At 42.5% G+C, this 27,436-nt stretch overlaps 1 protein-coding gene and 1 long non-coding RNA gene across 5 annotated transcripts in view; one reads left to right on the top strand and one right to left on the bottom strand.

The window, feature by feature from the left end:
* cables1 (Cdk5 and Abl enzyme substrate 1) overlaps positions 1–13,926 on the bottom strand; it is a 22,122-nt gene extending 8,196 nt beyond the window's left edge. Inside the window, exons 1-5 of one of the 4 annotated variants that reach the window (XM_076097850.1) lie at positions 13,149–13,926; positions 5,665–5,736; positions 5,432–5,524; positions 4,284–4,361; positions 327–435 (exon numbers count right to left, since the gene is read on the bottom strand). In XM_076097850.1, coding sequence (XP_075953965.1) covers positions 327–435; positions 4,284–4,361; positions 5,432–5,524; positions 5,665–5,736; positions 13,149–13,714 — 918 coding nt within the window. In that variant the 5' untranslated portion in view covers positions 13,715–13,926. The remainder of the gene's footprint in view (positions 1–326; positions 436–4,283; positions 4,362–5,431; positions 5,525–5,664; positions 5,737–13,148) is intronic. The other 3 variants (XM_076097851.1, XM_076097852.1, XM_076097853.1) reach the window with 3 other exon arrangements.
* LOC142956326 (uncharacterized) overlaps positions 1–27,436 on the top strand; it is a 31,576-nt gene extending 4,140 nt beyond the window's left edge. Inside the window, exon 2 of the long non-coding RNA XR_012956019.1 lies at positions 305–27,436. This is a non-coding gene — a long non-coding RNA (uncharacterized LOC142956326). The remainder of the gene's footprint in view (positions 1–304) is intronic.

The raw sequence follows: 27,436 nt of genomic DNA, 5'->3' as shown, positions 1-27,436 counted from the left end.
TTAGAGGAAAGACGCGTCTATGACGTAGCTGCTATACTATTAGCTGCCACTTTTGGAACGTTTATGAAGCGACAGCAAACATCTTGCACATTAAAAGCAAGTAACTTCAAGCTAGTCTGGGAGACAAAAACATTCAATAAATTATACATTTTTCAAACTGTTAAAAATGAGCACTAATGTACAATTTTTTGGTAATTTTGTGTGAATTTTCTTCAAGCTTTTTTTAAAAATAGTTAGTATATAGTCTTATATTCATTTAATTATAAATACTTAAAAGATGACTATATTCCCCCTCTCCACACAGCGTATTTCTGCTGCCATCTCACCTTTCCATCAGCTCCCAACTCCACTCCCTCCAGCCCGATCACCATCTCCTTGGCACCGACGCCTCCTGACGGGTGCCGCTGACGCCCTCCTCCTTCCTGCTTGACATCCCTAATGAACGCAAGACCTTTAGAGCTTTCACCGTACACACAAACCTTCCTACAGCTTCTTTGTACTCCATCCCTTTCCTTAACCTTCTTGCTTAGGCCTGTTCTAGCTCACCTCAGCTCTACCTCACAGCCCTGAATCGAACCTGCACTCAGCTGGTCTAGTTTCTGTCATTGCCTGCGTCTTTGGGTGCATCTGAGGACAATCAGAAATAAAAGAGCAACCGTGGGAGGACGGATGGAGTGCGAGTGCAGCTTCTTTCTAGCAGGCCGGCCTCTTCAGACTCTAGTGCTGAAGTGCCATACTGCTGTGGGAGACTTGCAGGAGGTCAAATGTTCTTCTGAAGTAGAAAACTGCTAAAGTGTGTCAGTGGAGCAAACGGTGGAGAGCAACCGACTGCACACATTTTGTATCGGCCAGTCTGTATTTAATGTCTGCTGGGTAGACTGGGGCAATCACATGTCAAATAAAACAGTGTGCCCATTAAGTCATTGTTAAATGGAATATCAGTATTTCGATAAGAGGATAAAACCACAATATCAATCATAGCAGCAAACTATATAGTGAGATATACTAATTAAAGTAGACAGTAGTTACTGCTGTAATTTAACTTCACTTGAAGATTTTAGGTCACTGCCAGTAGAGGCTACTGAGTGTGTGTGTGTGTGTGTGTGTGTGTGTGCACTGACAAAGGAAGTTATATGCCTGCAGTCCACTTTATTCACACTCTGCTATACTGAGTAACTGACAACAAAGAGGTTATGGCAAGCTGAAGACTCAAATTCTTTCCAGAAGTTTAAGATTAACGTCAAAGCAAGAAGACAAAAGGCAGCCAAATATTCACTTACACTTGTGTAATATTTACTTTAGCACAATATTTACATTGTGGTTGGATTTCAGAATGTCAGCAGACAGCAGACATTAAATCGTAACACTAGTCTTGTTTTTCTACTCCACTTATCTTCCCCTAGCTCAGTCATGCTTTCGGATTAAAACGGTGCCCAGATAAATGGAATAAATGACACAGTCGGCCCTCACATGACTCTCCCAGTGTTTTGATGACATGTGGGGCCAATCTGATATAATGCAAACTGTGTTATTTGGCAAACAGGACACGTTGTTGATGGATGCATCATAGACATGGAGGTCCCCAGGCAGCAGACGTCTCACAGAACAGTGGAGATTAAAGAAAAAAAAGAGGGGAAAAACATACGAGACGGAAAGCTTTCTAGGGAGAGAGCTTTTCTAAGAAGCGATCCAGAAAAAAAAAAAAACTGTTGCGCTTTAGTCCGCTGAGACTAAGGAGAAATGAAAGGAAAAATATAAGAAAAGCTGACATTGCTTTGTAGCATGCATGGACAGGAACCACTGGCTTCAAACATCTGTATGTTAGTAGTGTTATAAGTGCTCACCATGCCCTGCCAAATGTCTCTAAATCTAGCATCAAGCACACGAAGCATAAACATTAACATGACTAAAAACCATCTTGACCCTGGCTGGCTACTTTACTACCAACTCATACAAACAGCTTAAAGTTGGCTTTTATTGGCTTGTAATAATATTCCCCTGCAGTCTTGCCTGAGCTTCACCTATTACGCTAAACCCATGAGCATCAATAAATAATACTTTATCAGTCCCAGTGAGGAAACTTCCTCTGCATTTAACCAATCTAACTTTTTACCCCGGAGGCCAACTGCAACCACAATGCAATGCCAGGAGCATTACCCAACATGCAACATATCGTTTAGGGTCAGAGAAACTGAAGCATAAGGGGAAGCCCATGCAAACACAGGGAGAACATGCAAAGTCTGCAAAGAAAAGCCACAGTTGACCCCAGCGGGGTTTGAACCCAGAACCATCTAGGTGTCATGAGACAGTGACGCCCCATAAACAGATGTCCAGTCAAATAGTCTTTTAGTCTGCAAAGTTTCTTACAGGAATAGTTTGACATTTTGAAAGAAAAAACTGCACCTATTTGCTTTTTCATCGACAGTTCGATGAGAAGATTAATACTCACCACTCTCATCAGTACGCTAAATATGAGGCTGCGGCCAGTAGTCTGTTAGCTTAGCTTAGCATGAAGACTCGAAGTAGGAGGAAACAGACAAGCCTGGTTCTGTCCAAACTAAGGTTTAACAAAATAACATATTATATCTCTGTTTATTCGGCACAAATACAAAGTGTAAAAAGTAGGGCTGCATCTATCTGACTGTTTCAGTGCCGATACGATACCTGTGTTTAATTAATAAGCTGTACGCCTCACTATGAGTGATTAGGATTATTCTTGTATTTGTAAGGCAGCAGGCTTGAACTAAGTTTGTAAAACAAAATGTATCAAATAAATACATAGATATAAATGTACTGAATTGTTATTTATTAAAATAATGATAACTGATACGAGGTCAGCCTATTGTAAAGGATACCCGATCCAGCGATTTGGGTAAGTATAGGACCGATATCCTATATTAGTGTCGGCATCAGTGCATCAATTATAATAAAACGTTGTGGTTTATTCGGGGGAAATGTGCACATTTACCTTGCTTCAGACTTAATGCAAAACTCAAGCTAGCTATCTTATTGCTATCATTTCACATCAAACAGACAGATACGAGAGAGTTAATATTTTCAACTAACTCTTGGCAAGAAAGCTGACAAGTGTATTTCCCAAAATGTCAAACCATTCCTTTGAAATTCCTTATTTAGTGTTGTAACTGTAGGAGAACTGTCTTCATGTTTTGTTCCCATTTTTGTTTTTGGGACCATGCCAAGGCTGCACTGCAAAATTTGGCAATTTTGTTCATGGGGCGGTAGTTACAGTAATCATAAAGACAGAGAGACGGAGAAGAAAAGAAATCAGCCTTTTGGGGCCCGGTCGTCTAATAAAATGTTGTTTTGCAGTTACAACACTTGTAAACCAAAGTCTAACAGAAAACTGTCAATTAGCAGCAATGAGCAGTCAAATTGGATATCCCTGGGGGTTTATTAACCCTCGACCTTAAACTGATTGGCTGGCTTTGGAAATTCCCGGAACGGATTGAGCCTTTATGCTCTTCACTAAGCCCCGGTGTGAAGCTTTTATTTCTGTGCATTGTATTCTCTGGCGCTTATCTTTGCCCTTTTCTCTTTCACTTCCTCCAAAGCACACCGTTTCATGTGACTGGGGGGGTGACTCGTCAGAACCTAGGCTGTACCAGAGCTATCCCCATGAAAGCCAGGTGGGTTCCCATTACATGGAACCAAGCGTCGTCAACAGATAAGCCAGACATGTTTTTCCTTCTACCACCAAGAGAGGTAAACTTTTAAACAAGGCTAAGATTAAACAAAAGTGGTTTATTACAAACTGTCATGACCGTGTGCAGGACACGCAGCAGAAACTCCAGTCTGCCAGTATTGTGGATAATTCAACCAGTGGACAACACATGAAATAAATTAAGAGCTAAAGATTCTAAATCTGGAACAGGAAAAAAAAAAAAAAACAGGAACCCCGGCGGAAAAGGTGAGTCTTAAATGCTAAAAAGCCAGCGACAGTTGCAACAGACAGAAATGGGTTGATGCGAACAAAAAGGAAGAGTGGCTAGAAGCCACGGGAGCCATTATGGAAAAAAAGCAAGACAAGCAACAAGCACTGGGCAACAATTGGCGAAATTAATCCTTTTAAGCCCATTTCAGCCCACTGCCTTTTCATTTATCAAACCGCAACGGTAAAAATGCATCCACCAAAACCAGCCCGTAGCAATGTATGCACCAGTCAGAGGAGAGTACATCCACAGGAAAAGAGCGATGAGAAAACAAAGGGAAAGAGGGAGCACAGGCTGGAGGTTAATAAGTTCGGCATGCTGTAGGATACATACCCTGCTTGGCTACAATCTCGATAGGGCAGGACAGAAAATACACTATAGAAGGATCTTCTGCCACTGATAAGGACTATCCTATAAAAACAAAAACAAGCTCATCAATATCTATCTGACAAGATCCACAGGTTAAAGTTGGAGAGAATGAGATGAAACTGTGTGAAGTGTGTGTTGTTTTGTGGTACTGTAGCACATGTAGCATGTAGTCAGGGGTTTGATGCATTTATTTAATAAGGTAACTTCGGTTAACATTTTCTAATTTTAGAATAAATGTCCTATTACGTGTGTAAACATGCATGCGTGACCAGAGTCAGCAGCACATGGGGAAGAATACTTAAAGTAACGCTTCTTTTAATAGCTGCAACTCACACACGCTTATTGAATCGGACTATTTGGACCAAAATCAACATCAGATATAAACGACACGCTCACGGTTATTCCACGTCAGATATGGACGTGCATATATAGGAAGAACAACTTGACCTATTAGGAGTCCTAATTTAACTGGATAAATTAATCAAGATGGTGCACTGGTTGTCTAAACAAAGAGATACTGCACGAGCATCTGCACAATTCAACCGGAAAATGATTTTCTAAGAAAGCACCAGAACTACACTCTCCATCACAGAATGCCCTGAAAAACAGCCGACTCAATTAGATTTCAAATCCAAAGAATGTGACTTTGATGATGGTGAAAATCCCCAGAGCGGTGAACACTTCCTGGGACTTCTGGCCTAGATTGAAACAACCATATTTTCCTTTGTTTACATTCTGCACACCCAGCAACAGTAACCATTATTGTTCTATATTTAGGGATTTGTGCGCTGCATACATGCTTATGTGCACTGTGATACGATATGTGATTTAGCTTTTTGCAGTGATTTCATGGTGCGATTCCAAAATGATTCAACAGTGATCAACTAAAGATTAAAATGAAACAAAATCAGATTATACTCTGTGTGAAATGGAAAGGATTGTCAATCGATTACATTTAATTGATGAGTCAGAATGACATGCAGTGAGTGGGCCAGGTCTGCTTACGATGTGGCTTGTAAAACATCCACACTGCAGTTCATTGACTGGGGCAGCCTGCCATTATCCACCGAGGACTTGTATTGACTAATGGGTGGCGTTGTTTGCCTTCATACCTTCCATTACGAATATCATGTTGCCTCATGTTCTTTATGAAGTGGATCTTCTTGAAGCTCTTTGGTCGGGGGGAACCCGATAGGGTTCGGCATCTAAAATGTAAAACAAAACACAAAACATCAGTACCTCAACAAACGGAGAATCCCAGTGGGATGCATCACACCGAGTGTCTCAGAATCGTATATACAGCACATTACGACAATGTGACCGGTATTTCAGTGCAGTTCGCTACCTGCGTAGAGGAGCATTCTCCTCAATGTCCTCTAGCGTTTCAAGCGAAGAGCGCTGAGAGATGAGTCTCCGTCTGGAAAGACAGACAGAGACGAAAGTTAGAAGAGGAATCATCGTACCAAACACAGGACCAACCGTCCCTCTGCAAAACAGCTTAGAGGAGAACTAACTCTGGCAAAATAATGATATAATCCTCATTGTGATGGACAAATACTCCTGCAAAGCAATTTGATTAAAAGGTACAACACTAAATCAAAGCCAATTCCACAGTACAGCAATACCTCGAATGGCAAGAGTGGGCACTAAAATCAATCCATTTTCCTCACAAGCTGAGGCGAGTCTAGCTTTCAGAATAAAACCGACATATCAGCATTCACAGACTTTCAAATAAAATCTCCATTTCCCTACTTTGTGTAAATCAATGGGTCAATAAGTGGGTAAAGCCAACAATACACTATTTGTTGGTATCTTTTGAAAATGTTTGACATGTGTGCCAAATCATACACAAGTTTTAGTTACAATAGCTTAGTGTTAGGACTAGAGGCAATATATTTTCTGAAGTTGGAAAGGTTTCTAGATTTAGACAAAGATTTAATCAAAGAAATAACCTAAGAATTTGACCATGCATACAATGGCAACTTTTGATACTCAAAAAGCATTAATGTTCGATACAAAGCCCTGAAACAAAATACGACTGTGGTCACTGAGGCCTTGGAGCAAAAGGTCAAACAATGGTGTGAAATCATCACCCGTCTGCGTCTGTTCTGTGTGGTTCATTTACAAAAACAAGTCTTGGGCGGTCGAGTTATGGTCATCCATCAACACCACTGTGTGGTCAATGATCACTCCTCGATCTGGCGTACATCACAGACAATTTTCCAGGATCAGAGCCGCTAAGGGGATAACGAGCTGGCTCGGCAAGCACTTTGTGTGTAACACATTTTGTCACAGATGGCCTTTATTTTACACTTTGGTTGCACGACTCAACAGGCTAATTCTGCTGGACCACTTTTATATGATCGGCTGCCAGTTTAAGAAACAAACCCCTCGTGTGATAGCCAAGTATGCGTGAGCTGTTCCAAAATTAGATTGTAATTGTATGTTTAGCGCCACGATAACGACATAATCCAACATCATTAATCTGCTTTATAAAGTGGCCGCATTCGAAAGTAGCGGAAATTAACACATTAGTGGTGAAATAACTAAAACGTGACGCATCCTCCCAAAGGGGTCCATCAATAAATCTGCAGAAGCAGAGTCGGCAAAGCCAAGTAAGACTGCAAACAAATGTCTGTTCACACCATGAATAATGACTTTAATCTCGGACCACGTAATTCTTTTCACATTGTAATGCTGTAGAGCCGGCAGCAGTTAAACAAGCTTGCCCTGACCCACCCCTTCTTCACTGAACATTTCAAAAAAGGGGGAGACGGAGACGGAGCGTAAAGCAGAGAGGCTGGTTAATGAACGACAGAGCACGAGGACAAATTAACAAAAGATGACCGTGTCCTTGAGGATGTCGCAGGGTTTAAACCGCGACAGGCTGAGTGAACAGTGTATGCCTGAGGAGACGGGCTGAGACGAGTGTGTGCATGAGGACCCAGACAAGAAACCGAGAGCCATTATACTGGCTAACCTCCTGCACTGTACATTATGACCCCAACGATCATAAACTGGGAGGAGGAGAATGAAACACTCTGCTAAAGAGCATAAAGAACAGTACATTATTTTTGTCCTAAGTGGAACAACGGACAGCTGACATGGTTGTTCTGAAGGGGCGTGACCTCTGCCTGATGGTCAGATGAGTGGCTCATGTGTGGTCATGTGATTTATAGTCAGTGTTACATCATCCTTCTGATGGAGGAGAGAGATTGGCTGGATAAAGATCTGAGACTGGACAGTCTAAGTGGACTTACATCTTTCTCATGATGGCGCATCACTTCATCCTTAAAACTACTCAATATTAAATGAAGCTTTTAGAATAACTTACAGAAAACATTTCCATGTTGTCATGCTTCCATATGTTGATACATTAAGAGCTGAAATGGAACACTGGTGTGAAACATACACTGTCCTTAACTACTGAGAATGTAGAAATGACCTCATCTGACTCTTTAATCCAAAACTGAATACAAGTTTGAGTTTCTGACTGAAGGCTTAACTTAAAGCTGCACTAATGGATATATTTGTATGAATAGATGGATCAAAGGATTGATGTGTAATGTGAGAGGTATGGCATGTAGCATGAAACCGGCAGAGAATTGTTAAACGACACTGCAGAGCGCTTTAAAACTGTTCAGCTTCTATTTTTGGTTTTAGGGCCGACAACTTTACTGTCTCGGTGCCCTCTCACTGGATGCAGCAGGCAGCTGTTTAAAAAACGGACAGCCCCACTGAGCGCTAGCAGCCTGGCATGAAACAACAGGAAAAGTAATTAGCATCTAGCTTTGAACATAACAGAGCATTTCATCACCCAATGAGCCAGATACTGTTCTCAGGAGTCGGTTGAGACCAAAACAGAGCTAAAAGAGAGTGAATATTTGACTTGCATTCACCAGGTGGCCACTACTTCAACTGGATGCTAATATTTCTCTGTCAGCTGGATGTGTAGGGAGCTGTTTGCCAACACAATGTTATAAGGTAATAATAATAATAATAATGTGTGTTTTCAGCTTGTTGAGCTGGCCCATAGGTTTAGATTTGTTGCCTCTTAATATATGACTCATACGACGAGCACATTGTTTGCTGTAATCATTCTTCCTGTCCATACGAACTGTGAAGCGATTACTTCTTAGGTTAGAGAGAGAGAGAGAGAGAGAGAGAGAGAGAGAGAGAGAGAGAGAGAGAGAGGGGACCAAATCCACATTTATTGCCCTAAGCAGCAACAAAAAAAATGCATCGTAAACATCAGCCTATGCCCATGAGGCTTCAGAAGTGTGACTTAGACAAATCAAGTGTCTATCCTTCAGAGCTACAGTCTTTTCAGTACAATTCCCTCTTGGGGTTATCCTGGACAGTGTTTCCTTACAGAGCTGCAGCGGAGGGATAGTAACAAAAAGATGGGATTTCGTACTAAACAGCTTGCAACGTTGGAAGCTTGATTGCATTAACTTTGACCGCTGATGCCTCATATAAGCTGTGGCAGGATTTTTGCAGGAAACGAGGAATGTACTGTCGATTTTGTCACGTCGTTTACAGCGACCAATAGCACTCAATGTGCATACAGGCGTGACTTTTGCTTTCGGACAGACCGAATAATCCAAACATGTCCTTTTAACTCTGCAAAGAGTGTTCCACTGTGTCCACAAGCTGTGCCAAGGAAGACATAACCTCTTATTGCAGCCATCGGTCTCCATTCTGTGTGACACTTTGTCGTTATTCCAGTCCAAAATCTCAGTGAATTGTTACCGATCCTAAAAACTCATTCACTAGTGGGGCCCCAAGGGAATGTTCCCAGTTCATGAGGACACGGCTGAACTGTGAGGACTTTGATCGGATCCAAGGACCTGGAGGTCGACGGCACCAGCAGGACGTGTTTTTAATGCAAAAGATGTTTTACAGGCCGCTACAAATCCTGGAAACAATAACACTGGGCCGGCCACTCATTCACCTCAGACACAACTCCTACCAACTACAGTTAGAGGAACAGTCTTTACCGGGTTTGACATTAACAAGGCCGGGCCAAAAGCTTCAAAGAAACCTCAGTATAAATCAGTGGCAGAGGGGCAACAACAAGCATCCCTCAGCATCTCCAACACAGTCCCTGCTATAGTTGCCTCGAGTGATTTTATTTAGGCATGTTTGATGAATGCAATCCATGTACCATCAATACGTTTCTACTGCAAACACAATGGCATCCTGCTGCAATGAAACCGTTTCCAAAAGGCTATTGATAATCCTGCCCAGCAGTGCCATGCAGCGATGCTATAAAACTCAAGTGGACTATTTAGATGCGGAGATTAAACAGTTTCACACGTACGCCCTGTTGGCAGCTCGCCGCAGGACACAGTCTTCCATTTTGCCCGAGAGTCGCCGAGTGGAAATAAATGTCATGTTCTGGGTTTCTTCACACAAATACAGCCAAGGCAATCGGAAAAGTGATTATTCTGACGGGGAAAAAGAAGAAAAGAAATCCAGTCAGAACAGTTCAGCCTCTCTGATCCTCAAACACACGGAGTACAAACAGGATGCTTAGTTTAAAGAAACAGAAAGACAAATAGAATTGTTCTGGTAGCTGTTCAGGGTGAGAAACACAGCAACGCATGATGTGGAAACTTAACTCCCAGATTCAACTTAGAAGTGCACAAAGAAAAACACATGCTGACCCTTGTTACCACGTCTTATACTTGAAGTGGGTTTCTCAGTCGAATCTTAATTGCTTTTTTTTTTTTGAGTGTTAGCTGACAGCTCAGACACCGAGAAGGAAAATGAAGCATTCTTATATAATCCTGTGATTATGCCAAGCATGACCTCAGCAAACAACAATCAACCTCATAACCAGAAGTATGTGACCCGATCACACAGAACTCCACAGGGCCACTGTAATGACTTGTGCTGCTGGTTTTCCAGCCACAACTTCTGCTGCCTCATGTTAAAAAAACTCTTGTAAAAACTCTGTTAAGAACATGATTCATTTGGCAATGCCTAATGATGTTGGGAATGTAACTAAAAAGAGGACGTGAAAACACCTGGATGTGTTTTATGGGGGGGGGGGGGAGGATGAAATGAAAATAGCTCTACCCCCTTAGGCAGACAAGGCCAGATGGTAATAGGTATGCTATATTTAAAGCTGCAGCTCTTAGCGTGCTGATTCATGACGGATAAAGGCCGAGGAATGGAAGGAAGGCTGAATATGAAATCATCCATCATTTTCATGCCTGATGAGGATACGGTCTAAAGCAGCTTTGGCCTTAGAAAGTCGGTTATTGGCAGCACATGAGAGGCTCTGTGACTTCCTGAATGGGAGCAGGACTAAGAGCTAAAAGTCTGAGGGGAGAGTGTGTCTCTGATGCCTGTGGGAGAGGAAGTGGAGGACAGAAAATATACAGAGCGCGGAGCCAGGCTGCTTCTCAGAAAGCCTGGGCATCCTGCCTGTCGCAGCCAGGGACCTCTGGACACGTTTCCACCAGCTGACCTCAGAAAACAAACCAGGCACTGTGCAGAGCGCTCGTCTGTCTGCGCGCCGCAGGAATATGGCCGCGCTCCGTCAACAGGTTGCTTACTTTTGTGTGGACATCCTCCAAGCATATTCCAAAGGCAGAGTACAGTCATGGTTTAATGACTTCAGACTGTATTTACTGGCTTCTTTTGTTACATGAAAGATGTTTTCATTCAACACATGTAGTACAAATATTAAATCAATAAAATGCCCTGCCAAAATGAAGCATTTAAATGTATCAAATGGTGTAATTTTGTGAGCTGTAATGTCATTCAAAACCACATACCTGCACAAGAACACTATCGTACCATATATTATATTACATATACAGCATGTAAACCCGTTTGAAACATGATATTATCATTCTAAGATTGAAAGTTCGTTCTTGACCTTGAAAACAGCAGTTGACGGAACAATCTCACCACAAGGTCCATTCAGTATTTGTTCTGGAGCTTTCGATGGCATCACACGATCTTACTCAGCCGGTGGAGTTTTCTCAGCTGTCATGGAATTGTGGATTTTTTTTTTTATTTCCATTTTTCTAAGCGCTTTGAGGATTTCTCGTCTATATGTCGGCTCAAAAGTTGAAGCTCAAGAGCAGCTAATAAAAAGGCCTCGTGTCGAGAACTGTCGTTTCTAAAGGTCAAGAATGAACTTTTAAGCTCGACGTTTGCGGCAACATGAACAGAAGGTCCTAAAATGTCAAAGAAAATGAAAATATAAACATCTTTAATCCTATGACAACATGGGCAAACACCATCTGCAGAGGAAGATTGTGTGATCGGCTTGAAAACGCCAAAAACAGCTAAAAGAGCTTTGTGATGAGACCGTTTTGTCAACTAATGTTAACTTCATTTTTCATTGTTTTCGCGTCAATTCTGTTTAATTTGAAGCAGCAGTTAATGGATTGGGCTTCATTCTAAAAGGTGTTTCTGATGGTTTGTTTATTCCCTGTGTTTTTTGAGCATCAGTAAAATCAGTAAAATAGCCTCTCAGAAAATAAATAGCACACTTTTAAATGAATGTCTTGAGTGTAATAAAACGTATTTAATGGACTTCTTTCACGATCAAAAAGTACAGATTAAGACTTTCGGAGGCTGTTGGTTTGGCAGCACAATTTCCATGAGGTCAGGAAGGGGAACTAAATGCCTATCGAGTGTTTCCCCCATGAAGCAGAGCTTCCTGAGAAGTCTGCCAGAGACACCAGAGTGAGGAGAGGATTTGGGTAAGAAGGGGGGCTCTGAATGCAAAGCAGAGCAGGGAGGGTTTGACAGCCGGATCTGACATTCAGGGAACCATGAGACGACTGTTACCGACAGCTGTCCTGCGGCGAGGTTAGACCCTCCGAACTCTCCTTGTGCCTCCAGCGTGAAGGCAAAGTAGACAGAGAGGACAACTAAAAGACATCCACATGGAGCAGCAAGCCCCTGTTTATGTAGTTGAACAGGGGGTGTAGAGTTACAGGACGTTTACGTCACGCTGAGGAGACGGCAGGTGTGCGACAGGGTTTTGGAATGACATTCACTAAAAATAATTTGAGGTCTAGTAAATTTGACAGTGAGCATGTGCGCAAGTAAATAAAAAAAAATAACAAATAATAAAAAACAACTTCTGAGGTGTGCTGCTGAGTTCTCTGTCTCCTCTCTGGGGAAACTAGGTCACAGCTCCACAGCTGTGATCATCCTGCATATATCCATCCCTGCAGAACAGTCAATCATAAGACTATGACCACCTGCATGCAGTACATAAACAAACAGCTGAACTCTATCCTTCTGCCGTGTAGTGCTGCGTCCAGGCAGACCGCAGAGCCGAAAACACCGTTCCAAAACAAGTTGACTTTAAAAATAACCTGTTCCTAGAGTTTATTCATTCAGGGCCCCGGTTGATGTGAGGAAACAAAACACAAACACTTTTAATGCATCAGAAGTTCAATAACTGATGTGCCAAATTGTGAAAAGAAAAAGAGAGAGACCTGATAATCTACTGTCGGCTGGTGGTGAATGCAAAGCAACAAGAATAAACTGCACTAGAGGGTTTGTCAGAGGCATCATATTGTAGCCAATAATCAAATGTTGACAGTCATCTGACAAGTGAGTTTACTAAACACGTGGACTGACTGCTCCCATGCATTTCTCCTATGATTGCTTTAGTAGGGGGGGGGGGGGGGGGGGACATGGTGAAGTTTGCTTTGCTTGCTATGATGACAGCGATGTTCAGTTTAACGGCCTGACTGTGCAGATCCCGCAGGCGAGATTGCACCTTTATCGCAATGCCTCACACCAAGTCACACTGTACAGCATGCTCCCAAGCAGCTCTCACACAGTTACCTTGATCGCTGCAGCTCTATCGCAGAGTTGGCGATCTGCACGCCCTCCAGGCTGTAGTTCTGCGAGGTTTGCCTGGAGTAGGCGGCAGGCAGGATTCCCTGAGTGTACGTCTGCAGCCTCCCTCTAGTCGACGCTGGGACCGCGGAGAACGGCGAGCTGAACGTCGAGGGCGCGAAAGCGTCGCCCTCCGTGTCTGCGGCTGCGGGACCGGTCCCGAAACCGGCCCGACCGCTGGCGAAGAGAGCCTGGTTTGCAAAAGCGAGCGCCTGGGCGGCCGTGGTCGCCGCCGCCGCCGCCGCGGTAGCAGCGGCGGCGGCGGCGGCAGCAGCCCCGCGCGCCGAGCGCTCCGGAGAAACCAGGCTCTGTCTAGTCCTAGCCTCGAGCGAGTCCTCCTCCTCGTTCTGGTCGTCTGCATCGTCTTGCACGGGTCGCCCGTCCAGAGAAATGTTGCTGAGAAAGGACAACGCCGCTTGCCTCCTCCGCGGGTCTATGCGTTTCCGCGTATGCTCGATGCTGGAGTGCTTGATCTGTAGCGTGGATGTGTTGCTGCTCGTGGCAGCCGCCATGGTCCGCTCCCAGTGATCCGAGTCCCCCGCAGTAACGATCTTACCTTGCTGGCATCGATATTGTGTTAATCGGGCTTGCGTGTGTTTGGTGAATGGTAGTGGCCTGTCTTTTAAGTACACGCGTCCAACTGGGTGAAAACAGGCAGGTCACGTGTGTGCAGTATTGTGGCAGCACACAGAAAATTTGGACCAATGGGCTGTCAGGAATACATGTGTTTTTTTTCTCTACCTTTTCCCGACTGCTTCTCAGCAGGGTATGCCCAAAATTACATAAACTTAGAACTGTATCTCCGAAACAGGTCTGACCTGCACAATAACAGCCTGCAAGCAACATGTTTCACTATGTATCAATTTGGAAAAACACATTCCTACAAGAAAAATGTTTAACATAACGGCAGGAAAGCGTTACATCATTCTGCATTGCAAATTGTAGTCAAGCATGGCGAAAGAGCCGCTTGCTGCTTCCGCAGTCCGCGCAAGGAAGGAGCATTTGTGTGCACAATGATCAATGTGCGCTGACAGAAAAGGGGCCTGGCTCGGTTTGTTTTGAGGAAATAGATCATTTTTTTGAATCGCACAAGTCAGCATTTCTGCAGCAATTGCGCCATCTGTCTGCTTGACATGCATTGTGCGTGTGCTGTTTTTTGTTTTGTTTTCTTTCTGTCGACATAACCCCATTAAATATGCCATCTAGTGGTTTGTGGGTGACAGCAACTGCAGTTTGAGCACATGCCGTTGGATGGCCAACACGTTTTGATGAAGAGCTCAAGAGAGGCAGGGTTGGGGGATAATCAGTCTTTTTGCCTTTTAATTGAAGATGTCTAATGTATTGTTGCCTGTATGCTTATATATGGTTCTTCATTTTAAGATAGCATTGAGTAAAACATTAAAGGGACACAACCGCGTGGGGAATGCTGCTTATTCCCCAAATTAATTACGAATTTGTTTGACAAAATGGGTTTGTTGTTTGCACTATTTGGCAAATAAAGTGACGTGAAATACTCCCTGCCTTGGTCAGATTAAACTGGGGGAACAAAAATGTATGTAAGCAGCAGAAAGCACATGTGAGCTTCTTCATTAGACCCAGAACACAATCAGTGCTCCCATAACTACATTTTATTAGGTTTCCTGTGTGTCCGTGTGGGTCAATTCAAACAACTTTAGTTAGGATTACACTCCCTGTGAGCACAATATGAACTAAAAGTCTTAACATTTTGACATGGGGCCAAAAAACCAAAGGGAATCTTGGGAATGATAAACAATTTGGGTTTTAACCTTGTTTTACAAATATGCACTTCTCCTTGCTTCAAAACCAATTGTCCATGTGATAAACTGACATGTTCATAATTACAATCACACTCATGACTATACTGCTACGTGAGGAAGACATTTAACCCAGTAGTTCACAGGCATGTTCCTCCTGTTCAACATCACCACAAGATCCAAATGTAATGAAACCTCTTTATCTCTCTCGTGCACTCTGGTAAAGTCCTAGTCCCACAAGCAAGTATTATGGCAGCAACAATGTCAGTAATGTGAGACCAAAAACAAACTATAGTTGTGACAACTAAAGTTCATCAATCACTCAAAATCTAATTTAAGAAATGTTCACATCAAACCACGTGTGATCACATATGTTATGTGTATAAATAGATAAAATGTTAAATTCCTTTACAATGGGACACAAACCTAAATGTTGCAGAAGCCATAAATAAATGATAGAGACAGATAACTTGTAATATGGCAAAAGCCAAAACACTATTAACCCCGTCTTCATTGGTAGAGTTGGTCTTACAAAACAGACAAAATATGTTCAATTAGTCTTAATAAATAATAAAAAAGGTTGAGTTGGTATACTGTATAATTTGCTTTGTTGAGACCGCAAACAACATAGCACTTCTTTACCACTAGAGATCACTCTTGGACCTCGAATCTGCACTTTGCTGCACGTTTCTTCCATTCTACGTTTCACAAAGGAGCACATATAACTCAAGTGTATAAAACCCCTGAGTGGAGGAACATCATAATATCACTGTATGTGCCTTAAAATCCCTGGTGGTGTGTTTTATTGCTGATATAATATAACTAACACAGGTCAAAGGCACTGATGATGTTGTGTTAGTCACTCATTCTCTAAGGTTAATGATATATACAGACATATCACAACTGATGAATAATCTTTAGGAAGAGTTTTTGCTTTAAGTATTCATTTGACTTCACTTGTGCTCCCAAAAAAACAACCAAAGAAGTTTTAAATTTCTACTTTTTGTACAAGGAAAGTGTCTCCAACACTCAACAACCAGAATGCTATATATACAATAATCTACATTTAACATTTAGCTTGGGATAACAACTCCATACCCTGCAGATCTATACTCTGATGCCTCCCTGTGTATCAGCCTGAGCAACAATAATGTGTAGGAACTGCAGGTTCTTTGGCCCCAGTTAATCTGAGCGGCCCATCAGTCCCTGCAGCGCCGCAGCAAAGACGATGAGAAACTCTGAGCTTCCTGTGTTTGTGTGAAGCTTCCTACTCATGTACTTCAGCACCTCATTGTGAGGCTTCATGCACATGAGTCTGCTATTACTTTCACAATGATTAAAGACAAACATGCATCATAAATTTCCCTCACTGCCCCAAGAGGTAGAAACACAATACTGTGTAATTATAAGCCCAGTTATTATTATTAGTTTAAAAGACAAATGGGATTAAGGTGAGAGGACAGAATGTGGAAGGAAGAGGGCAAAGATCAGAGACAACAATAGGGAATATAATTCAGTCGTTCAGGTATTTATTGTTATTAAAATCGTGCAATTTAGCTCTCACTTGGAAAAACTCCCCGTCAGTGACGTTCGGTTAGTGTTTCTGGTAATCCTACGCCTGGGAAAGGTTTCACCCTTTTTCTTTTTTACACCAATAACATTTTGAGCCATTGCAGGGTAAAGCAATTAAAATGCCTGCCAAGCTATTTCAAGGGTGCTAATGTCGCTGCTTGCCTTAGTTGGTCTTGCCGGGACTCACTCTTTACATGTGTCACACATATACACGCACACGCATACAACTACATGGCCCAGTAAAGCATGACAGCATCACCTTTAGAGTGCCTTATTAACTCTTACTGCACCCAAGCAAGAAAACTATATATAACATATAATATACAGTCCATAATACCTGATCCTATCTACGATGAGATAATGAAATGGTTTGTTTGATTTTTGACACTGAATTCTCCCATATTCCCCAGTGGAGAATCAAATCTATCAACATTAGCGGCCGTGGTCAGATTAGGTGCCTGTTGATGAAGGATTTAGATAAGAGCGAGTGTGTGAGGCCAGCGCTGAGCTCTCGCACAGGGACAGCTCGTCTTAATGGGACCAGGGTCTTATCAGAGGGATCGAGAGAGCTCCCTGAAGTTCACCTCAGTTTAATCGTTGGCTTTTATAGACCAGTGATGTACTCAGTGGAAAGGACCATTCACTTTCATACAATAAAAAATCATAGATAATAAGATCAAACTGATTAAGCAAGATGTGTTTTTATGCTGTCCAGGGAGTGTCGATGAGTCAACATTTCACCGAGGAAGATATGAGGAAATAACCTGCACTGCTCTTTGGGATATGCACTTATTTCCTGTCTTGTTGAAATTGACATGAGAAGATCTACAACACCCTGATCTATAACCCTGATCAGAGTTGAAAAAACAAGGTACCCTGCCGCTGCACTGCATTATTTTGTGGTTAAAGACACCCGAACAAACAGAGTGATTTTTGCAGTTTGCTTATTTTATTATTATTGCAACCTCCGAACGTTAACTTACCGCAAACCATGAACCATATGCTAGCTACGAGTTAAAAGTACGGTTTAAATGTATGAAAACAACTTGTAATCTCAAGTTCAGCACTAATTTGCACATGTTAACTACGGTGATAAAGTCATATAGCTTTGGGTACCCAGAAACAGCTAGCCTGGCTCTGTCTAAAGGTAACACAATCCACGATCAGCACCTCTGAAGCTCACTAATTCTTGTAAATAATCTTGTTTGTTTAATCTGAAAGGGCAAAAAAACCAAAAACACAATGTGGGTTTATGAGCCGGACTATTTCTTGGCCGGGAGCAGTGACTTGGAGTCTCGTCGTCAGAGAGGTTGCCAGACGACTAGCCCCCTGACTCTCTGCGAATAGTGAGTTAGTGATCATGATTCCCCAAATGTCAAAAGTATTATTTTCTTAGAGTCAGGTATATTGAATAAGGAATGTGTCTGTGAAGGCTATCAAACGCTTGCCATCTCAGAGTCTGCCTGTTTGTGCCTGACACACACAGATATGCTTATCCTGGTTGAGTGTTAGTGCTCTGTGGTCAAGAGGGCAGGGCTGGTTGTGGTCGGGTTCACGGTTGGAGGAGGAGGAGGAGGAGGAGGGGACAGGAGGCGTGTAGAGCTGTTGGGGTCTGCGGTTGTGGCCCGGGATTGATGAGTCTGCTATAGGTCGTGGAGAAAGAGCCCACCCGCGTGCCACAGCCCCCCAACATCAAACATGTCGTATATTGTGTTGATCTATGGAGATGGCTGGGCAGCACTTTCAACTGAGTCAGGCCAGGTCCATCAAAGGATTTATCTCTTCACAAGATTAAAGGGGGCCAAGGCGTCTGCCAAACAAAGGCTAACTCTGAGGGTCAGCCCGTGTCCTGAACTGAGAGATTTACACTGAGACAACCTTCAGATCCAGAAGAAGACATTTGAGGCTCTGTGACGTCTGCCTTACATCTGACAGCTTCAGTCAGCTAGCTGATACTCATATCATGACCGTCCACCATGATTAATAAATTACGTATGGATTACAAAATCTGATTTTGTCATACATGTCTCTGTATATGAACGGTAAATGTTCAGCAGCATCATCTGTTGCCATAAACACATGAGCACATGCTTTCTGTCCGACCATGAGGCAGGCAGAGTTAAAGTTATTCAAAACCTCCTTTATATTTCTGACATGTTCCTGGCATCTTTAAGAATTCCACAACAATGACGAAATCACTTGTTGGGAACATTAGGTCAGATATTATTTTTGTATTTCTGGTTGAATAGTAAGATGGGATCTATAGTTGATCTTGTATGTGAAAATCTGAACTGCTTTTGCACAAATTCATGTCACATCCAGTGACTTGTTCCTGTTGCTTTGACCTTTGCACTCCTTCCTATTAGTCACGTTGTAATGTTTTTAGTGGAGGAATGTAGGCCTGTTTCACTGGTGCAGTATTGTAACATGCTTTAGATGATTTAACAGCTAAACGTCTAAAACAAACACATTTTAAATTCATATAAATGAATGTGGACTACAGTATGATAATTAACTATTAACCATTCATGCCAATGCTCTTCCTTATCATCTTTTTGCTCTTCTGCAGTTTGAACACCAAATGCAGACATAAAAAACAATTTGGCCACGACTTTATTTTGTTTTTTTGCAAGAATTTCCTATTTTTGTTTTTCTTTCAGACGAGTTTGCTCCTTTTAAGAGTATTAGCCAGTGTTTTCGGTAACATACTTTGCTGTTTTCGTTCTGTCTCACAATGAAAACACTCATTTATATTCATTTGGAATCGAGTGGGTGAGAGACGTAAAGTGAACTGGCTGCAAGATACGATCGGACGACGTGGCCTTGCACACATGAGCAGTGAGGTTTTAAAGACTCAAACTTGGGCAAGAAAGTCTTAAATCAGGGTAAAGCATTTGCAGGAATGTACTTTCACATACCTCGCAATTGCAATATTTGCCTCACTTATAAAATCTGTGGTTGAAAGTGTCGGGTGATGTTAATGGAGGGTAGAGATGAAGGGAAGAAAAGACTTTTATTTGAATTCTTCTCTTCCTCTAAAGCAGTCAATCCATAATAGCCATAAAGTGGAAGAGAAATGTGACCCGTGCTGATGTTTCTACACCTTGTCATTAATAAAGCTACTACACTGTTTTGAGTAGCAGCCTCATTGTCTAGTAGTTCATGGCTAACATGCTGAAAGACTGCAGCTGAGCTTTTTGCTACTTGCTAAAAGCAAAAATATTGGAGAAATAAACATTAAAAAGCAGAATTCATTTCTGCAGATTCTGAACTTTGACTGCAAGGAGCTAATGTCACAGTCTTTATTCTTTGAGAGAGTGTGTGTGTGTGTGTGTGTGTGTGTGTCTGTCTGTCTGTCTGTTGGCCTATCTGTGTATGCACATATCAGTATGAAGCACAGTGTTGCTACGTGCTTCACCACCAAGCCTCGCCCATAGTAGGAGGAGAGTACAGGGCAGGGTCAACACTGTGTGAGCCAGAAGAAATGCTGTGCCTGGCACCACCACACACTAACACACTCACACACACACCTACACACACACACCCTGGACAGGCAACCTTGGGAATCACAGCCAAAGCAGAACAGAATGTACATTAAGGAGGTCGTCTCTCCTCCGGTCTTCTCCTTATTCCTCTCCCTGCACCCTCCTTCCTAACTACATGCTAAAAACGTTGCCTAAAATCTCTGAACTGAGGTGCAAATTGGAGGGAGAACTTCCTCATTTAAGTTACTTCCTATCGGCTTCACAATTGAGGAATAGGAGGCAGTTTCTTTCGTTTAAAGGTTGAAGAGCAGTTCGCCATAATCAGGCCCTCGCCCTGCTGCTCCCTTCCTCCTTCAGTCACTGTCAAGCAGTTTTAGCGTTGGAGGTCACGTTGCTAAACTTCGCCTTGTAAACATCCATCGCACGGTTTCACCTTTGTGTTAAATGTCCTGCTTTAACAGTGCACCCAATGAGTAGCAGATGAGGGGAGTTGTGTGCGTAAGGTTTATAGGTGTGCATGTGTCAGTGTTGAGTGTGCTGTCATGTCGGACTTGGAGGATCTATTGCAGGTCTTGGGACTTTAGAATTAGTATAGGGGGGAATAGTGCTCTGTTTTACAGGCAAACGGTAACTGACCCGCAGACCACGAAAGAATCAAAGCCAAGCAAGCTAAAAACTAAAAGAGATCAGTTTAGAGTTGTTTTTCTTCTATCAGGAGCTGCCGATTTGATCTGTAAAATAGATACAAAAAAACAATTCTGGGAGGTTTATTCAAGTAATGTACTCAGCTCTTTATAGGCATTAAATGATCATTTGGGTTTACTACAATTTGGGTTGTAGTTTTGTCCATTATCCCTATTGGTAATAAGTGTTGAACTCAACTAAATTCAGAGATAAGGAAACACAGTGACATTGTTAAAAGAAGCCAGACTGGGAAAGGAACACGACCATACAGGTTTAAATTACAGCCCATACTGTTCTGACAATTTACTCCTGACATTCAGTGCCAAATGTAAGTCTAAATTTCATGTAAAGGACCAGAGTTTGGATGTTGTACCGTAACCAACCATCTTTCCCTAACTCTGACCGCACAGCAGTTTCCATGCACAGATGCAACGTTGCCATTGAACCGACAGTAACGATTAATTTGGACATCGTCCAAAACCTTCGTTCTAGTGTGACGAAACGATTGGGATTCAAACCAAAACCCCAGGTTAGCCAAACATATTTGAAGGAGCAAACAAAGTTTACATTATTATCCAAATTGTCAATTGTAAACATTCATCACAGTTTACAGAGTCCCTGGTTCAACTTTGACCGAACATACTTGTCATAGTTTTGCAAGCACATAGGTTTCTAGTGCAATGACAGATTGATACCAACATTTTGAGTGTGCTCACTGTCAGCTTTACTTTAAATAAAGTTGTTTAGATAAACTGTTGGTTTGTGTAATACCTGTCTGATTTGTTGTTTCTTGCCCCGACAGACTGGCAATGTCACCGTGGTACAATGTTATATATACACCAATGGATATGAAGGCCAAAATTAGAAAACGGAATGTAAACTAAATGTTGACGTCCCTGATTTGTTTCTATCTTGGTAGCCTTGTTACACGTCGTACCCCTCTTTTCCCCTGTGTTTCCCGTCTGCATCTACACTATAAACTATCAAATAAAGACAGAAATGCCAAAAGAACGATTAAAAAAAGCGAATTATATTTTACTGACATTATTAAAGTTCACACATTTCAGTCCTGTCTCGTCTGCAAGCTCACCACCTTGTCCCAACAGCTGCCTGCCATGGATCCCTGTTGCTGCTGATGAGAAAGGGTTGAGGGAGAGAAGAGAAAACACAAGCAGCAGATTTCAGGCATTCTACAACGCATTAGGTCATGAGAATTGGATCTCGTGCTGTTTAAATGATGAAATGGCTCACCAAAGGGACCTCGATTGAGGTCCACACAATTGGTCGCCAAGAGGTCATCTCCATCCGAGAGAGGGGAAGGAATGAAAAATACGCTCGGCTCCACACAATTATTAAATTTCTGTGTTCTTTTTTTCCCCCCTTCTCAACAGTGACTGAAGTTGTTCTTGAGGGCTGTTTAGGTTCGCACATGAGCTTTGTCTTCGTGTGGGAATTTGAATGTGACAGACACACAGAGAGCGACGAGGGCCAGAGACTAGAGAGGTCGTAGCCAGACATCGGAGCTATTTTTGTTTGTAGAAAATCAGAAGTGGTTCTGTTACCCTGGAGGCGGCCTGTGTTTTCCATATAGCTCAGCGACTTGGCACGGCTCTACAGGGGCAGTTTCACATTGAGCCCCCTCCTGTCCCTCCCTGCCTCAAGCTCCCTCTCTCTCCCCCCTTCATCTCCCCCACCCTTCTCCCTTCCTCCCTCTATCCTCCCACCATCCTCCTCTCACCCCCAGCAGGAAAACGTCAGTGGCCCGCAATGGAGACAGCCTGACTGCGCAGGCGGCCCGGCAGATGCACTGGAGATAAGTTTGTGTGCGTAAGCTGGGCCGCGACCCTTGGCGGCAGGACATTGACCAGATCCTGTCAGTGAGAGGGCAAGAGCCGGCCTAGCACCTCTTCTACTCATTTGCTTCTATGCTGGCCCCCCCTCCTTCCCATCCTACTCCTGGCTTCCCCAGCAGCCCAGCAAGGGCCGGAGGGGAGGACAGGCCCCCTGGAGCCAAGACTTTCCTCTGGGATCCCAGACTCCAGCCGTGTTCTCCCGACACCTCCTGTATGCACAGTAGAGGTGCCACAAACACATAGTCAAAACTCCACCGGGCATACAATTGGTCCCCAAGAGAACTTCCCCTGTCCCACAGAAAGATAATGGATAGTGGTGTGTGGCAGGCGTTGTGACAGAGACGCCGAACTACTTATGAAAACACCATCCTTCATGCTACATCAGCACTTTTTGGTTTCTTTTGTCCGTGAAATGGTTTTGGGAGGAAACACCTAGGCTGGAAATGTGCACGATTTGTCATGTGAATGTGTAGCTGGTGGCACCAAGTGGTGACTATAAGAGAAAGATCAGGTTTCTGTATGGTCAGGGGTTTTCCTCAGCAGGGGTAGTATACAACAGGATTTCTTCTCGTCTTGAGTCATTAATTGAAAGTCAGTGAAGCGAAGAGAAAAGTTAGCGCCGACAAAAGGACACCATTAAATCATGAAGTACAGAAACAAGGTCTGGTTGAATAAATGCCTTTACAAGGATGATTGTCTCTATATACTATACAGTGCCTTGCCGACATCCCTGTATGCCAAACAGTGCCAATGACTTCCTGACTCCATGTAAGTGCCTGGCCCTAAAGCACCATGGGCTGAGATGAAAGAACTGGCACAACTTGAAATGGCACGGGGAAGTATTGACAATTTGGCTGCTTTGAAGTAGAGATAACTGAGCTTTCACTTGTTTTTATCTCCTCCTGAGACTATATTTAAACCAGCGTACACTGGCCAGCGTCATGTAGATCTTTCCAGCAAACCAGTGACCAGAGCTCTGTAAACACAGAACATGTAGGCTATAGTACACTTTAAAGGGCCATACCAGTGGTTCTGCATGTTTCAACCCAACGCAAATCACTTGACATCACAACCAATCATTTTGCTAACAATCCTGTTAATCCTAATTTGAATCTACTTCAAGTATTTCAGATATCCATTGTTGTCTATTCATTTCTACACCAGAGAGGCAACTCAATGCTCTGCTCTGCTAGTGATAATAACAAAAGACTTGATGTTCACGGTGATGGATACACAACATTGACCTTGCATGCAAGCCGGACATTGTGCGATTGATATCACATATCGCACAAAAATCCATCTTGTCAGGCTTCATGTGTTGTGCCCAGCTAGCAACAAAGAACACGAAGAGGCAACAGTTCATTGCAAACAACAATGGCGCCTCCTTAAGAGCTAACAGTAGATGCCGCAAAAGCGTCAGTTACATCGGTTTTAAGAGTCTGCTAATTGATAGCAGTATAATAAAAACAACTCTCAACTCTCAGTGCATGATAACAAAAAGAGGAACCACCTTGTGGCACTATTTGGCATTACAGCAATAGCACAACTCTGGCAAGTGTTTGAACATTTCTCCAGCTCATAGTTTTGATTATGTCCCACAACCTTACTGTTTTTGTTCACTCTCACTGCTCTCATTAGCACCTTTTACAGTGGCTGCTTTCAGCAAAGAAGCGCTTATAAACCTATTTTCTTGCTTCCTGTCGAGCAACAAATGTGGGACATTTAGCAACTAGCTGGTGAACACAGTGGAACATTTATCTAATGCAAAAAACTAGAGAAATCCCTTTTTGTTTTTTAAGCAAAAGGGGATTTTAAATTGCAGAGTCATGCATATACGTCCCTGTCTGCTACAGTGACTAAAGGTGCTTGCATGCTGGAAGAAACCTAAATCCATACCTCCTTCTGACCTGAATCATAACCCGCCACTAGAATTCATCTCTCACCAGACAAGCAACTCCTCCACACGGAGCAATAAGAAGCTGAACTCATGCTACTCATAGCTGGGAGGTTAAACCTAGTTTGTCATCAGATTCCAGTGGGAGGGAGGGATGCAGACATTGTGCAAAGAGCAAACCAGGCCCGTTCACCGGCAGGATCTGACTCTACAAACACCTCTTCTCAGAAATCTCATCAGAAATTCCCTTTGAAACCAGAGGCTTCATGTCTTTCAACACTGTGGAGAAAAACGTTATTGTGTGGCCACTCTAAAGCACCACCTGTCTCCACTTGAAATGAAGTCGATTCTAGTGGAAGGTGGGTGAATCAACCTATTTTAAAACAGATTTCACGTTCAGACGTCTTATCACTCAAAGCATGAAATGCTTCTTGATAGTGGCACATGTTTGTCTCTAGCTCAGTGATGAAAGGCAACAAAAGAAAAACATGAAATCAGACCCTTCTTGCTCACACATGACACATAATCAAACACTGCATCGTAACAATTGCTACGAAATAAAACAGGTTTAAACAAGCCAGCGGGGATTTATTTAATTTCTGCACAGCAATTCACCCCAACATGAAGAAAAACTCCCAGCCAGCTGAGGGTGTAGCTGTGTTTTTTTTTTATTTTTATGAGAGATGCACCTGTCCACCTCCAGCTGATGAATAACATCCAACAAGGGTTTATAGGAGTAGCTCACCAAGAAATAATTAACTGCGGCCTATTAAATCTGGTGTCAGTCAAGACATACAGTGAAGCTTGTTAAAATGAGCTTGTTAGCCAACATCCGATGACACGACATCAGTCCGACCCACAGACGTGGAGCGTTGGGACCAAATGAGACGTCACAGACGATTGTTTTTTAAAGTGACTACACATGTGACTCAAATTTACAAAAGTTACATTTTTGGTGAGTCATTTCTTTAACAAACATCACCATCACACCCACTTCATGTCAACGAGAAAGAGTTATTGGAGTTTGTGGAGGCACGTTAAGAGAACCGTGTGGGACTGGAAAAGTCAGTGACGGTGCTCATCAGGTGTTGCAGTCTGAAAGAATAATGTAATGACAGACATAATGTTGTGTGCAGCCCCACTCCCTGCTGTCCCCCTATGAATTTCCTGTTGTATTTCACAACTTGTGAGAGGCTGAGGGCCAAGGTAAACATTGTCACAACATGATTCACCCTGAAATCATTGAGTGCTCAGGCGGTATTTTGATTAAAAAGAATGGATTCATCATCGGCGTGCTACTGTCACAGTAACACTGGGAATGTAGTAAATGCTTTTTTACAGGCTGATGTCAGGCTCATCACATGCAGAGTACTTTACTTGAGTATTTCCATTTCATCATTGCTTTATACTTGTACCTTTCAAAGGAAGATGTTTTTTTTGACAGATGGAAGATTTTACCTACAAAAAGGTATTATGATTATGTTGAATGAATTGTCAGAGATTTAAATAGACGTACCAGTGTGTGTGTGTGTGTGTGTGTGTGTGTTAATTTACTGTGTTATCAAATGAACCTTACATCATAAACCATGTTGTTGTGTCCGTCTTTTGGACGTGTTTTCCAAAAACACTCTAAGCAGCTATTGATTCCGGCCAAAAATCCATAATCAACTTTTGACACTTGCTTAACTTGTGTAATCTATCACGGTGTGCATCACATGTTTGTGCTTGTTGACAGAGTGTTGTAGGGATGACGTATGTCTGTTGGCCAACCTGGAAGTTAGCATCACACTGGTTCCCGCAACAAAAAGACGATGGGAGTTATCCAGTGGATTTTGAAATGTTGCAGGAAAAAAGCTCTGTGGCAAACAAACGTTTATGACACTTACAGGTTTTGTTCCGCAACATTATCTTCACAAATGAACACCACGTTTATGATTTTTGAAGCGTGAATTCAATCGGCAGAAGTAAATAGCTAACGAACTACATGAGTCGCATGACTTTATGTCACCACCACTAAACTAAAGGCCGTCTAGTGTTCAGCGTGATGTGGTTTAGTTGTCGAATTTTGCCTTTTGTCAGGATCCGCCTTTTTGTAGGACACATAAAAGCTTCACAATTCACAAATAGGATATCTACTGATGTATACTATATGTCAAGGAACAAAACATTAAAATCTAAAAAAATAAATGAACCGATTAACAGATATATGTATATATGCCTTATGGTTGTGCAGCTGTTCCTGATAATACTATTATTTTAAAATAATACAAAAAAGGCCACAACAACATAACTATGTAGCCTGTTAAATAAATAGGCCCTTTTTTATGGGTTGCAGACAGCATCACCCCAATAGCTACTAAATAGGTGTTTCAGGAATAACCAACAACATGATTTTGATAAACAGTTTTTATTTCAAGTGTGATCCGCATAGTTTAATCTCAAGGACACAAAGCCTAACAGTATCCGTGTGCGTGAACACAATGATTAATGGTGAAACTGGCTGTAAGGCAGCAGCTAAGGTTTTTCCTTCGGCACCACATTGATCAGGACCAGCTCCTGATCAATGTGGATTCCTTAGCTATGAATCTTCTTTAATCAGTCCCTATTTGGGGATCTGCATTCACTGTCCATTCATCATGTGTTGCAGATATCTTCCCGTGAGACGATGTCTACCATTTCAGTTTGTTTTGTTTTCTGCTGTCACAAAAATGAATGGTGCTTTTTAAGAGAAATTATTACACTATAACTCATGTACTTCAGTTTCAATTAGCGTGTGAATGACCATGTTCTTGAGGGAGTGTCTTGTTACAATTAACGTTCAAACAACACCATTCCTAAGCACGGCGCTCAGCGATCGAGGGAATATGTTTTCTGTTCTTAGGAGCTCGTCTTTCAGCGCAAGCAAGCTTTTGCGCCGAAGCTGAAAGATTGAATGAATATTAAACATGTTGGGTTACTTCCCAGATAAGAA

This window comes from Anarhichas minor, unplaced genomic scaffold (genome assembly GCF_050575085.1).
Source record: "Anarhichas minor isolate MPS153535 unplaced genomic scaffold, ASM5057508v1 ptg000024l, whole genome shotgun sequence".
NCBI classification, from domain to species: Eukaryota; Metazoa; Chordata; class Actinopteri; order Perciformes; family Anarhichadidae; genus Anarhichas; species Anarhichas minor.
The sequence above is the reverse complement of the archived record's forward strand: the minus strand, read 5'-3'. Positions and strand labels throughout refer to the sequence as shown.